Source organism: Sceloporus occidentalis, unplaced genomic scaffold (genome assembly GCF_023333645.1).
Source record: "Sceloporus occidentalis isolate IW3139 unplaced genomic scaffold, rSceOcc1.0.p SCAF_1, whole genome shotgun sequence".
Classification (NCBI taxonomy): Eukaryota; Metazoa; Chordata; class Lepidosauria; order Squamata; family Phrynosomatidae; genus Sceloporus; species Sceloporus occidentalis.
Genome location: NW_028316981.1, coordinates 175220955 through 175236095, shown reverse-complemented (window position 1 = coordinate 175236095; position 15141 = coordinate 175220955). Strand labels below are relative to the sequence as shown.

The 15141-nt window shown below is 45.5% G+C and overlaps 1 protein-coding gene across 1 annotated transcript in view; it reads right to left on the bottom strand.

Moving 5' to 3' along the window:
• LOC149322778 (uncharacterized) overlaps positions 1-14002 on the bottom strand; it is a 164878-nt gene extending 150876 nt beyond the window's left edge. Inside the window, exons 1-2 of the mRNA XM_089531722.1 lie at positions 13997-14002; positions 9689-9761 (exon numbers count right to left, since the gene is read on the bottom strand). Coding sequence (XP_089387848.1) covers positions 9689-9761; positions 13997-14002 — 79 coding nt within the window. The remainder of the gene's footprint in view (positions 1-9688; positions 9762-13996) is intronic.
• Between the last annotated feature and the right edge of the window lie 1139 nt (positions 14003-15141).

Below are 15141 nucleotides of genomic sequence, written 5' to 3'. Positions count from 1 at the left end.
TAAGCAGGGTCAGCTCTGATTAGCACTTGGATGGGGCACCGCCAACAAATACCAGGCTCTATTTCAGAGGTAGGAACTGGCAAAACCAGCTCTGAGTATTCCTCACCCAAAAAAACCTGTGAAATTCATGGGCCCACAGCCAACCTGAAGGCACATACACATACATGCTTCCTTTGTGAAAGACAAGTGCTTCATGTTTCAAAGTATTGAGATCCCTCTCCCTTGTAGACATCTGTAGAAAATCAGAATGACATGCTCCCATCCCATCCATGTGCCTCACCCCTCCAGAAGACCCACCACCTTTAACTTGGCATTCCTTCCAAATTCCGATGGCCGTTTCTTCTTCGGATGTCTTCAAGGCTAACTAATCTGCAATAAGTAATTTTAAATGGGTGTTCCTACCGAGGAGACATGGCTGGGGGCTGTCTGCAAGTGATGAGGTAATGCTAATCGAGCAAAGATTGTCTAATCGGTTAATTGCCTATGCTGTAGTCAATTAATTAGTTGTTTACATCTACTGATGGAGAAATGTGCTTCTCAAACAAATAGATACTTTGGGAGGTATCATCTTAGAAGAGCCAGGATCTCCTTAAGGAAGAGAAAGAGAGAGCAGGAGCAGGGGAAAGAGAAAGAGAAGGAGGAAGAGGAAGAGGAAGAAAGGATCAGGGAAGACAAAAGCCTCTTTTAAGATGATGTACCCCTCACCACCACCACTGCTTTGATCAGGATTTTCATAAAAAACAATACAGTAGTAATTACTTTGGTCAAAGTCTCCTGTATCATGATTAACTCCGGCAGCATTTAAACTCTATTAGAAATACATACCCAAAGGTAGCTGTGTTGGCCATGCAGTAAAGTACAACAGTATCCAAAATCCACAAAACAGTGATACCTTTATTGGAACAACCAAAATGCACAAAATACATGTTGCACGCTTTTGAAGCTCCATTGAGGCAGTGGAGCTTCAAAAGTTTGCAATATGAATTTTGTGCACTTTGGTTGGCCCAATAAAGGTATGCCATTTTGTGGATTTTGGATGTTCATAGAATCATAGAGTTGGAAGAGACCACAAGGGCCATCGAGTCCAACCCCCTGTCATGCAGGAACTCTCAATCAAAACATCCCTGACAGATGGTCATCCAGCCTCTGTTTAAAGACCTCCAAGGAAGGAGACTCCACCACTTATTGTTATTGTACTCTATTAGAAATAGTTTCTTAAATAGCTGATCTCATAAATTATCCAAATAAAACTGTATCAGCATCTATTTGGGAGCACTGCGGTGATACGGGGGAAACTTTAAAAATCACCTTATTGGGAGCACAAAAGCAAGGGGGAGAAACAGAAGCGTGAAGCAACTGGCGAAGACTCCCTCCTTCTTCCAGTGAAGGAAGATATGAGTGAATTGCAGAGTTTAGGAAAGTTGGTTTTTGGACTACAGCTCTCTCACCCAGAGCATGGACACTTTCTGGATTACAGCTTCCAGAATTCTGGGAGCTGTAGCCCCACAAAGTTACTTTCTCAAGCTCTGAGTAAATGTTTGTGGAAAGAGGACCTTCCCAAGCTCACAAAGGATTCTGTCGGATCAGTCCTCAAGGCTAGTTGTTTTTTTTCCCCTGGGTACACTTTAGGAACAGAGTAAGGTGAAAACTGCATGGTGTAATGGTTTGAGCATTGAACTATGATTGTGGAGACCAAGATTAGAATCTCAGCTTGGGTGACCTTGGTCAAGTCACACTCTCTCAGCCTCAGAGGATGGCAATGGCAACCCCCCCTCTGAAGAAACTTACCAAGAAAGCCCCACAATAGGATCCCCTTAGGGCTGCCATAAGTTGGAAACAACTTGAAGGCACACAACAAGTCAAGTCCAAAGAAAGAGCTGTGTTAGTCTGGAAAATCAGGATGCAAAGGGATCTTATAGCAACAAGAAAAAGAAGCTGATTGCATGAGCTTTTGTAGATTTGAGCCTTCTTCCACCAAGGCATGAGGTGGCAGCTTCTTTCTTTCAGTTAGTCTCAAAGCTGCTACAAGATCCCTTTGCAACAAGTCAAGTGTAAGTAACTTGGACATACAACAACAACAAGGGTGCATTGTCAAAGCTGGTCTTGTCCCTCTTTGAATGCCATTATTGGGATTACCCTGGTCCCGATCCATGCCTCCTCACAGGAAGGTGGCTGATGGTGGGGTGGATGGGAGAGATTGTTGCTAACTGCCTTGAAGTTGATTCAGACTCAACTGGGGATGAGACATCTCCAAGCCTCTCCATTCTCCACTGCTCTGCTCAGGTCCTGCAAATTCACCCCTGTGACCTCTCTGGTTAAGTCTATCCATCTGGCATGTTGTCTTCCTCACTTTCTACCTCCCTCCACCTTTCCTAGCATTATTGTCTTTTCTAATGATTTGTGCCTTCTCGTGATGTGGCCAAAATACGACAGCCTCCATTTAGTCATCTTGGCTTCCAGGGAGATTTCAGGCTTGACCTGTTCAAGGGCCATCCATGGTATCCTCAGCACTCTTCCCCAGTGCCACATCTCCAATGGATTTTCAAATGAATTTTTAATGGATTTTCTTCTAATCTGCTTTCTTCACTGTCCAGCTCTCATCTCCTTACATTGGGGAACACACTGTGTTGGAGGAGTCTAACTTTAGTCCTCAGTTGCCTATCTTTGCACTTTAGGATCGTACCTAGTTCTTCCATAGCTGCCCTTCCCACTCCTAGAAGGGGACTCTCTTCTTCTTGTTAGGTGCCTTCAAATTGTGTCCGACTTAAGGGCGAAGCTATCGTGGAGTTTTCTGGGCAAGAAGGGTCTTCCAATAAGGTGGGACTCGATCTCAAGGAGGCACTTTCTGCCACAGAGATGGGGCAAGGCACCCAAAGGCACCGAGGATTTGCCAGATGCCTTCTCTTTAAGGCTCCCGTTCTGGGCAGAGGTGCCCATGCCACCCTGGCGGTGCCAACCTCTTTGCCCCTACCCGAGGATGACTAGTTGTCCTAACCTTAAAGGAGGACGAGGCACCGGAAAATGGAGGACCTTCGAGAAAAAGGGAGGAATCCTAGAATCCTAGACTCATAGAATCCCAGAGTTGGAAGAGACCCTAAGGCTGAAAACACTCCTAGAAATGTCAATGAATGCTTCTTAAAAGATGCTCCAAAGGTAGGACGTTTTGGAATTCCTCCCGGACCGAAGGTAGAAATGGAGGACAGGACCTGGGAAAAGGAGGATGTCTGGTCACCCTGCCTGACTCCAAAGGTGAGATGTAGGACCTTCAGGAAAACAGATGGAGGACATGGCCAAAACTCGAGACACTCCTAAGAAATGTAAAATGTCACTAGTGATGCTCTAAAGGAAGGGCATTTTGGGATCCCTCCTGAACAGAAGGTGGAAGTGGAGGACAGGTGCTGGGAAAAGGAGCACGTCTGATCACCCTTCCTAACCCTAAAGGCACCTCAAAATGTAGGACCTTCAAGGAAAAAATGGAGGACATGCTCAAAGCTCGAAACACTCCTGAGAAATGTCAAATGCCATGCCTCTCTCAGCCATGCTCCAAAGGGATTCCTCCTGAACCGAAGGTGGAAAGGGAAGACAGGTCCTCCTGGGAAAAAGGAGGACGCCTGGTCCCCTGCCCGCCACCCCCCCTTCGACTCACCTGCGATCAAGAGGGGGAAAGTTGAGAAGAGGAGGAGGAGGGGGAGGCAGAGCTGCTGGGCCCGGGGTCCTCCTCCAGGCGCCTTCATCCTGGCTCCGCTCTGCTGCCTCGAGAGAGAGAGAGACTGGGGCCGGGGAGCAGGGCCATCCCCAGCCCAGGCTCCGCCCGCCCCGCCCCGCTTGGCTCCAGGCCGAGAAGGGGCTGCCCTTCCTGGGGAACGGGGGGGGGGGGGGATCGGAGCCTCCCCTCCCCGATCTCAGCCTTCTAGAGAGCAAGGCTCCAATCCTAGCTCGGCTATATGAGAATCCACTGGGTGGCCTTGGGCAATAAGGCACACTCTCTCAGCCTCAATGGCAACCCCCCCCCCCTCGATGAAATATTGCCAATAAAAGCCTGTGACAGGACTCTATCCCTGGGCAAGTCACAGGCTCTCAGCTTCAGGGGAAGGCAATGGCAGGCCTCCTCTGCACAAACCCAGCCAAGAAAACCCCATAATTGATAGGGATCCCCTTAGGGTCGCCATACGTTGGGAAAGAGTCGAAGGCATACAACAGCAGCAGCAGCAGCAGCAACTCACGCTGAGATCCATCCATAGGAATGATTCCTTTCATGGGGAATAGCTTCGGGGGCCACAGAGATTCCTGGATCCTGGATTCCTGGATCCCAGAATGTGGGTAGGGCAGCGATGTCCAAACCCTGGCCCTCCAGGTCTTTTGGACTTCAGCTCCAGGAAGCCTTAGCCTCAGCCACCTTGGCCAATGGTCTGGGATGCTGGGAGCTGAAGTCCAAAACACCTGGAGGGCTAGAGTTTGGACATCGCTGGGGTAGGGGAAAGGATAGTACAAGGCTCAAGCCCTCAGAGTTTTTCACAGAAAGGAGATTGGGAGTTTACCCCATGAATATCCCAGAAAAATCATGTAATTGCATGAAATGATTTCACACGACGTCACACAAAACCCACTATTAAAGTGGTCACAAAGAAGCATTAATGCACATCTGTTTACTTTCAGGACTTTGACGATAATGCATTTCTGGTATGCGCCTTAATCTCTCTTTAATGCCAAAATTAGCCCCAGTGTGACAGCAGGGATGAGTCCCTACTGAAATGATCTGGGAAATTGGGCCGCCAAGACTCTAGTTCAGGCACAATCAGTCAGCAATGTACGAAATGATAGGATTCATTGTTGTTTGCATTCAAATTGGTATTCGCAATGTATGGAGATCCTAAAGCAAACCTATCATAATGTTTTTCCTGGCAAGATTTGTTCCGAGGGGATTTACCATTGACATCCTCTGAGGCTGAGAGAATATGACTTGCCCGAGGTCACCTGGTGTCATACTCCAGTGCATAAACACTACACCACATTAGCTCTAAATGATCAAGAAATATTAAGACGTTGGCTGTCCTTGAGCCTTCACAGGAATGAGAAAGGCTGCCTACAATCTATCTGGTGCACACTTGCATGGGAATAAGGTTGGCTGAACATGTGGAGGGCACTTCTAAATACACATTGTGCTTGTAAGAAGCTTTGTGCTTAATGATGCTCACATGATAATGGATGGGAAAAGTAATTGACCCTCCCCAAAGCAAGTACTCATTGCTTAAGAAATCCCTGTGAAATTAGGGGTTGCCATAAATCAACAGGTGACTTGGAGGCACATACAGAATCAGAATCATAGAGTTGTAGGAGACCACAAGGGCCATCCTGTCCAACCCCATTCTGCCATGCAGGAACTCTCAGTCAAAGCATTCCTGACAGATGGTCATCCAGCCTCTGTTTAAAGACCTCTAAGGAGACTCCACTACACTCCGAGGGAGTTTGTTCCACTGTCGAACAGCCCTTACTGTCAGGAAGTTCTTCCTAATGTTGAGGTGGAATCTCTTTTCCTGCAGTTTGCATCCACTGCTCCGGGTCTTGAGCAGCAGAAAACAAGCTTGTTCCCTCCTCAATCATAGAATCATAGAATCATAGAATCATAGAGTTGGAAGAGACCACTAGGGCCATCCAGTCCAACCCCCTGCCATGCAGGAAATCCAAATCAAAGCATCCCTGACAGATGGCCATCCAGCCTCTGTTTAAAGACCTCCAAGGAAGGAGACTCTATCACCCTCCGAGGGAGTGCATTCCACTGTCGAACAGCCCTTACTGTCAGGAAGTTCCTCCTAATGTTGAGGTGGAATCCCTTTTCCTGTAGCTTGCATCCATTGTTCCGGGTTCTGTTCTCTGGAGCAGAAGAAAACAAGCTTGCTCCCTCCTCAATATGACATCCTTTCAAATATTTAAACAGGGCTATCATATCACCTCTTAACCTTCTTTTCTCCAGGCTAAACATCCCCAGCTCCCTAAGTCGTTCCTCATAGGGCATGGTCTCCAGACCCTTCACCATTTTTGTCGCCATCCTTTGGACACGCTCCAGTTTCTCAATGTCCTTTTTGAATTGTGGCGCCCAGAACTGGACACAATATTCTAGGTGGGGCCTGACCAAAGCAGAATACAGTGGCACTATTACTTCTCTTGATCTAGACACTATACTTCTATTGATGCAGCCTAAAATAGCATTGGCCTTTTTAGCTGCCGCATCACACTGTTGACTCATGTTCAACTTGTGGTCTACTTGGACTCCTAGATCCCTTTCACACATAGTTTCATTCAGCCAGGTGTCACCCATCCTATATCTGTGCATTTTATTTTTCCGCCCTAAGTGCAATACCTTACATTTCTCTGTGTTGAATTTCATTTTGTTAGCTTTGGCCCAGCTTTCTAGTCTATTCAGGTCATTTTGAATCTTGATCCTGTCCTCTGGGGTATTAGCTATTCCCCCTAATTTGGTGTCATCTGCAAATTTGATAAGTATGCTCCCAATTCTGTCATACAGGTCATTGATAAAGATGTTGAATAGCACTGGGCCCAGGACAGAGCCCTGTGGGACCCCACTGGTCACTTCTCTCCAGGATGAAAAGGAGCCATTGTTGAGCACCCTTTGGGTTCGGCCGGTCAACCAATTACAGATCCATTTAACAGTTTCTTTGTCTAGCCCACATTTTACAAGCTTGTTTGCAAGAATGTCATGGGAAACCTTGTCAAAGGCCTTACTGAAATCAAGATATACTATATCCACAGCATTCCCTTTATCTACCACGCTGGTAATTTTATCAAAGAAAGAGATTAGATTTGTCTGGCATGACTTGTTTCTCTGAAACCCATGTTGACTTTTTGTGATTATGGCATTGCCTTCTAGATGTTCACAGACTCTCTGTTTAATGATCTGCTCCAGAATCTTTCCTAGAACTGATGTCAGACTAACTAGACGATAATTGTTGGGATCCTCTTTTTTCCCCTTTTTGAAGATGACATCCCTTAACCTCTTAACCTTCTCTTCTCCAGGTTAAACATCCCCAGTTCCCTAAGGCATTCTTCATAGGGCATGGTTTCCAGACCCTTCACCGTTTTAGTCACTCTCCTTTGGACACACTCCAGCTTCTCCACATCCTGAGAGAGAGAGAGAGAGAGAGAGCAAACAAACAAACAAACAAACAAACAAGTAAGGAGGCAAAATCGAGAATGGCCTGCTTGGCAAAGTTTGAGAACCAGTGTGGTGGAGTGGTTTCAGCACCGGACTAGAACTCTGGGAGACCAAGGTTTGAATCCATGCCCAGCCATGGAAACCCACTGGGTGATCTTGGGCAAGTCATACTCTCTCAGTCCCACAGGAAGGCAAAGGCAAACCCTCTCTGAACCAGTCTTGCCAATGATAGGGTTGCCTTAGTTGGAAAATAACTTGAAGCCACACAACATCTGACAATGTTGGCCCTCACACACACCTTAAAAACAGTTCCAGGGTTTCTCCCTGCTTTGGCTAGGGAGAAAAAAAAACAATTAACTCTGTTGATATCTCACATCTGAAATCAATTTGGAGACAGACAGGTTGTTAGAGATAGTGGCAGGGAGCACAGTCCCCAAACATAACACAGCACAGCAATCGAGGGCTGGCTGAAAATGTTTTGCTGCCTGGGGCTAAGGACAGGAAGATCCTTCCTTTCCTCAGTTCCACATAAGAGAGCCAATTGGATTGGCTGATGAAACTAATTTCAGTGCTGGCAATGGTGAGCCAGCATGGCATAGCAGTTTGAGCACTGGATTACAGCTCTAGGGTTCAATTCCTGTTCAGCCATGAAACCCATTGGGTGATCTTGAGCAAGTCACATGCTCTCAGCCTCAGGAGAAAGCAATGGCAAACCTCCTCTGAACAAATCTTGCCAAGAAAACCCAAGGATAAGGTCACCATAAGTTGGAAATGACTTGAAGGCACACAACACACATCCATTGGCAGTGACATTAGTGTCCTCCCTCACCACTCTGGGGGCATGAGGCCAGATTAGGGAGTGCAGGATAGGCCACTGGGCACACACAGAGCTCCAAGAAAGGGAAGAATGAGGGGGCTTCCATTGCTCCCCCTTCAGGCATCTACCACCTGAGGTGGTTGCCTCGCTTTGCCCAGCCATAGATAAGCAGACACAGATATATTAACAATCAGAGAGGATGGGGAGCATTTATTTCAGACTTCCACAATCTGCTCCCCTCCTGATGTGGGAATGTTCCCTATGTAGTGGCTAGGGATAATGGGAGCTGTATTTTCTGGAAGGCAGCAGGTTGGAGAAAGCTGAACTATTTCCAAAACTAACTAATCTGCCAGGGCTGAAGCTTGCTCCAAAGCTACCACATTTGTTCTGACATCTCATCACCCCTGTCAAACATATTGGGGAGGGTGGTAGTAATTTCTCAGTGTGTCACTCTCTAGAGGAGTCACTCTCTAGAGGAATGGGGGATGTGCGGTTCTCCAGATGTTGGACTGCAGCTCCCATCAGCCATTGCCAGCATGGTCAAATCATGGGAGTTGCAGTCTTATATTACTTTGATGGATGGCCACACTTTGTCCTCCACTGGAACAGATTTTCAGGACCAGGCAATATATTGATGAAGGAAAGCCTGACTCTAGGAAGGGTCAAGGTCGGGTATTTCCAAGCTTGAGCAACTAATTCCCCATGAACTCTTGACAGGGCTGAGAAATTCACACTTTGCCTAGAGCTTAGAATTACTCCCATTTCATATACCCTGCTTCTAGGTCAAGGCAGGATGGAAGGGAATGACTTGACCTAGCCCCCACCACACACACCAAGCTTAGACAGAGTACTGATGGAAGCTGTGTTAGCTAGCACTAAATATTTGCAGACTGAGAAAGGTTTTTTAAGGCCCCCTGGAACTAAGACCAGGCATGTTAGGACACAGGGTTAGGAAAGCCAGGGAATGAGAGTTATGTAGCCCACTCCTCCTCTGTATTGCTCTGTCCCCTCTGGATAGGGCTTCGAAAGGAGAGACAAGTGCAAGAGGAGAAAGAGGTGGGCATGTTGCATCAGGTCCAGTGTGCAAACTGCTACAGTCATGCTAAATTATGGAGACTGAACTTTGGGATCATTGGGGATACCTTGTTCCTTATCCCAGCAGCTCAGAATCTTCCTTGGCTTTGGTGCTTCTGGGCTCTTCCCATCAATCAACACATCTTTTATTGATGTTGAAGGAACATACATGCTGCTATCCTGCAATTCTGGACTTGTGGCTTGGAGCATCTCCAGCTCTACTCTATTCATGTCTAATCTTCTTTGCTGAGTGGTATTCCAAACCTGAGGCTTTCCTCAGCAAAAGTGTCATTAACATACTCTCGGACCCATCTGTTACTCAAAATACCAGGGTCCCCAGAGGGCACCCACAATCAATATTTAATAGGGGAATTGGATTAGCTCACTTAAAGCTACTAAGAGGGCTTTGGGCAACTAAAAGCAGAGATCAAACTTGTGTATATCAGTTCTGAGTAACAGAACTCCAGAGTGCAAGGTCCAAATATAGTATTATTTGTACATCAAATAAAATTTGTACATTCATACAGAGACACTCACTCGCACGCACACACAGACATCCAAGAACTAATGATATAAAAGGTGATAGCAGATAGCGAATTTCAGGATTGCAGATGGTAATATTGTACCTGGTTCCAGAAGTGGAGGTTCCAGCTGTGGGATTCTGTGAGATGAAGGTGTCTCAGCAAATTCCCTGTAGATCTGGGGTGGCCAGCAATTGCTGAGGAGTCAAGTGAGATACAGACAGAGTGTGTGTGTCTGACCTCAAAACAAGACTAAACTGGAGATACTTTGGCAGGCACATCTACAGGGCAAAACATATCCTGCTTTAGCTTTCTCCCAAGATGAGCCAGCTGGATCTCTTTGTATCGTGGCTGGTTTCCTTCACTGGGGGTGCATCCTCAGCTAGAAGCCTAAAACACCCCTTTTGATAGCAACTTGATATTGAAAAAGAGAAGGGGTGCAAAGGGCCAGACTTGGGGTAACACATCAACCTCCATGCTGTATGTAGTCAGTGCATGGCATCACTGATGCTTCACAACCACAGGGAAAACTGCATCACAGAGGACCACCAAGCAGTGGAGGGCATGTGCTAAGAAAATCATGGAGTTGGAAAAGACTATAAAGTTTGTCACTCCATGTGGGTAAGTGTTCACATGTATCTATCTATTCACCTATATCTATCTTCCTATATACTCTGTCTTACTTTATATATAAAACATGTATTTGCCAACCACATTTTTAATACCTCTCTTTACCCAAAATGGCTCTGAAGATGGTCTAAAAGTGTCAGAAATCAGATTTCCTGTGCCAGCAGGTTAACAACCTAAAACAAGCAAACAAAAACACACTAAAAACAAAAAGCAAGGCTGGGTGAAAGGAGTGAAAGAAAAGTAAATTGGATTCTTGGTTGCACAGTTCAGTAGGGAGTAAGGTCAAAATACTGATGCCCCCTCTCCCTATTGTGGCTTCAGACTTGGCAGCACTTGATAGATGGGCAGAGGAGGGCTCTCTGCTGGAGTTAGAGACTTGAATGTTGGAATGATGCCTGGAAATTGTACCTAAAAATTAGAATTGGAGGCTGGGGGAAATTTGGGGCCAGATTGGGGAGGGGGGTCTTCAGAGGCTATAAAAATTGGGTCCAGGGCTCTTATATGGCCTACAGCTGCATTTTTTTCTTACTCTTGTGAGAAAACACACAACACAGAGTTTTTTCCCTGAGGAGCAGCTGCAGCAGCAGCAGCCCTAATACAGAAATGTAGGTACTTTTCTCACCTCTTATTCCACTGACAGGACAACACCCACCTCCTTGGCATTGAGAGCATTGTGCAAAAGACAGGAAAAAGCAAAAGTTTAGCTTGGATATGTTACTTTCTTGGACTACAGCTCTCCAAATTCCATACATAGTTTGACTGAATATTGTTGTGGAGAGATTCTGAGAGTCATCACCCAAAACTGTAACTTGTCTGTGCTCTGTCCTAAAGGTCCAGACAGAGGGTCCCCAGCCCAAATGGCCCTAAAGCCAACTTATTCTGTTCTGGTTTGCTGAAGACATTTGTTGGATACAGCAGCAAGAACAGAGATAGTGGTTCCCCTGCCCCACCCACCCCTCTTCTATTATGGCAAATGTTTAGCATATGCTTTATTATTTCTAGGCTGCCTAACCCCTCCAAAACGTCATGACAGACTCTCTTCCAATGGAGTCCCCATCCCTGTTTCAAAGCCTGGTAGACTCAGCCAAGCAGAGCTTCCTTGCCTTCCTTCCCAGACAGAACCCCTGCTAAACAACTGCTGCTGCTCTTTATGCTATTTTTTATTTAAAAATTGCATGCACACACACACAGAGGCAGCAATAAGGGCCAGGCCAGCAGGAAGGCTGGGCTGGTTCCAGCTTGGGGGGCTGAGGGATGTTACTCCAGATACAGCTGTAAATATTTGCTGGGAACTTAAAATCTGGGTCAACAATTTGGGAGATGAGCCAGTGACTCATACCATGAGGCAACAGGGTGATTCAGTCAAGAGCCCCAAGGATTTTGTGGGGGAGAGTGATGAGAAGGAATGAAGGAGGCAATGCTGACCCACAACAAGCCCTAGAGAGGGGCTTGATCAGTTGCCCTCTCAGCTGTTCTCCATTCCATACAAAGCTAGATCTCTGCTCTTCAAAACATGTAGTCATTTCTGGGATCAGCAGTGTAGTGGTTTGAATGTTGGACTACAACTCTGAGACTAGGGTTTGAATCCCTGCTAGGCCATGGAAACTCACTGCATGACCTTGGGCAAGTCACACTCTTACAGCCTCAGAGGAAGGCAAAGTCAACCCCCCACTCAACAAATCTTGCAAAGAAACCCCCATGGTAGGTTTGCCTTAGGATTACTGTAAGTTGGGAAAGATTTAAAGGAATACAGCAACAACACCATTTCTGTGCAACATGGAAGAGCTCACAATTTATTACTAATTAACTACATCAGTACCCTGCTTTTCCTCCATTGAAATCATGGCTCTCCTGTTCCTTCCCCCATTTTATCCTCACAACAACCCTCTGAAGTAGGTTAGGCAGTGAAGACAGTATGACTGGGCCCAAGTCACCTGTGTTTATAGGCTCAGTTAAGCCTTGAAATTGGACCTCCCAAGTCCCAGGATTAGGGTCCTTTCAAATTACACACTTACAACACTATGATTCCACTTTAATTGCCATGAGTACATCCTATAAATTTATGGGATTTGCAGTTTAGGAAGTGACTCTCAAAAGTATCAGGCAGTGAGCTCTAGTGCCTTACTGAATGACCAAGCCCTCGGGATTCCATAGGATGCAACCATGAGAACTGAAGTGGAATCATAGCACTATAATTGTGTAGTGTGAAATGGCTGTAGCATTCTACCTGAACATCACACAGGCTCTGAAAGTGGCCAGCCCAATTGTGTAGCCAAAGGAGTAGGAAAGGGCAGCGGAAGCCCTACCAAATGGCAAGGTAAGGAAGCCTGTTCAAGCATTAAATTTTGGGTATCACAAAGAGTGGCAGACCAAGGGGCTGGCAGACTAGAGCGACTAGGCATGTCCCACAACATTTTCTTGTGCAAGTCCTACTAGAATAATTGGAAGGGCTACAAAAGCTCTCTGAAGAACCTTCCATGTATCTGATGCTAATGAGTGGAAGGATGATGCCACTTGGAGTTTCTGCTTTGGCCCTCAATCTTGATCTAGGCCTAGAAATGGGTAGAAATGATGTGATCCACCCCCTTTTGTCCAGCAATTATAGTGGCAATGGAACTGCTGTGGAAGAGTTGTCCTGCATGGCCATCACTCCAAATTCCAAATGTAGCAATAGGTGAAAATTGTCTGTCCTTCAAAGAATCACAGAAGTCCAGTGATTTGAAGGGAATGGGAAACTGAGCTACCTATATAGGAGGCTTAACCTCCTGCCCTTCTTCTGCTGTCATTGATAAGTGTATACCAGTCGTGAAAGGAATGGAAGAACGGTTGTAGGCAATAGATGTATTGAGAACCATTGCACAACATATAACCTAAATATATTATAAAGCAATGAGGCCCCTGCCTTGTAAAATAAACACTGAGCCATAATCTGTTGCCATTCAACATGTTGGGTGGAGAAGTGGGGGGGCGCATTCCTAAATGTCAGGAGTGCACCTGTTTGCGGAAGGTGATTTTTGACCATCTCTGCATAAAGAGGGAAAGATTCTGCAACCCAGTTGGGGGAGAGACAGTTTCTTCTGATGTCAAGTTCCACAATACCTTACCATTGGTCATCCAAGGCTAATGAGACTTGAAGTTCAAAATAGCTGAAAGGTTAAAGGTTTCCCCACCTTTGTCTTAGCCCTTGTTATGGAACACAGAGGTCATGCACCTATGTTCCCTTAAGTCATGTCTAGCTAAAAAGACTCCTATCATCCTTGGCTGAAGTCATCCCAAAGAGGTGACACAATCCTGTAATAGCACTTGGAGGATGCAATCCTATGGTTATGTACTTGAGAGTCTCACTAAACTCAATGGGACTAACCTTCTGAGACAGAGTAGAGTTGTACAACTGATCTATACGGTAAACATAATTAGACTTTCACCTTATTTTTATTCGATTAGCTGGATGAAAATAGTGTTTTTTTTAAATGACGCAGTACAATGTTCAGTAAACAGTAGTCAGAGAATGTGTATGTGCATCTGTGTGTGTTGGAGAGAGAGAGAGAGAGAGAGAGAGAGATCATTGTACAGAAGCTACAATATGGTTCAAGAATGAGAATAATTCAAACACTGGGTTTGGAGACAGGATGCAGATTTTAACTGCTGATGGATTTATTTATTTTTAATCCACTTCCTCCTATTTTCCTAAATGATTCAACTGGTTGAGTCTGAACCCAAAGAAAGTAACATTTTGGCTTTTCTCTGCCCCCCCCCCATCCAAAACTAAGGCTTGGCCCATACCGCCATCTAGTGACAATGTTCAGGCTTTGCAGAAAGAAGAAACCCTCCGTGTTAGAACTTTCTGTTCCAGCAGAACTACATACAGTAAGCATCCCTGTATTATGGGGGACAGATGGCACCCGATCCTGTCTGATCTTGGAAGCTAGGCAGGGTCAGCCCTGGTGAGTACTTGGCTGGGAGACCACCAATAAATCCAAAGTGCTATAGGTTATATTTCAGAAGAAGGAGCTGGTAAAACCATCTCCAAGTATCCCTTGCCTAAGAAAACCCTATGAAATTCATAGGATTGCCATAAGTTGACAGGTGACTAGAAGGTACATACAAACATAGACTCAGTCAAGACACAAACAAGCTTCATTTATATACAGCTTCATACCACCTAAACAGTGTCTAAGTGGTTTACAACTGTCAGCTAATTTGCCCCCAACAACCTGGGTACTCATTTTAGTGTCCTCAGAAGGATGCAAGCCTGAGTCAAGCTTGAGCCCTTTTGCTGGTCTTGAACTCGCAGCCTTGTGGTTTTGAGTGAGTGGCTGCAGTACAGGCATTTAACCAATGAGCAACAGCCCTGAATTTGCAAGACATGAGCAGAGATGTTGATAAAAGGGTGAGTTGGAAGTTTCTCATTTATAGAATCATCATAAGTCAAAGCTGACTCGGTGAACATTTAACAACAACAGATCTGTAGTAATAGTAATCTCTTTGGGGTTAAAATGTATATAATCACCACCCATGCCAGCAATAGGGAACATATGGCCCTCCAGATGGTGCTGAACTGCATTTACCATCATCATTCACAATCAGCTATGTTCCCAGAGCTGATGGGAACTGCAGTCCAACAGTGCCTGAAATCACATCCTTTCCCCTCTCCCATCTATCTTTTAAACCAAATAGAATATCCTTCTTTTTTTTTTTTCAGAATTAATCAGCTATTTTGTATACAGATCATGGAAAATGTTTCATCCATTTAATGGAAACAGAATTTAAAATAAAATTTTAAAAATTAGAGGGATGAGCAGGAAGGTAGCTGATACCTATCAAAGTAGAGGAAGTCATTCTGGCAAGCAGCTGTGCTCCATACTTCAAAAAGCACTCTCCATAAATTTTTCCTACAACAGGATTGGAAAATAGGTGGCCCTCCAAAT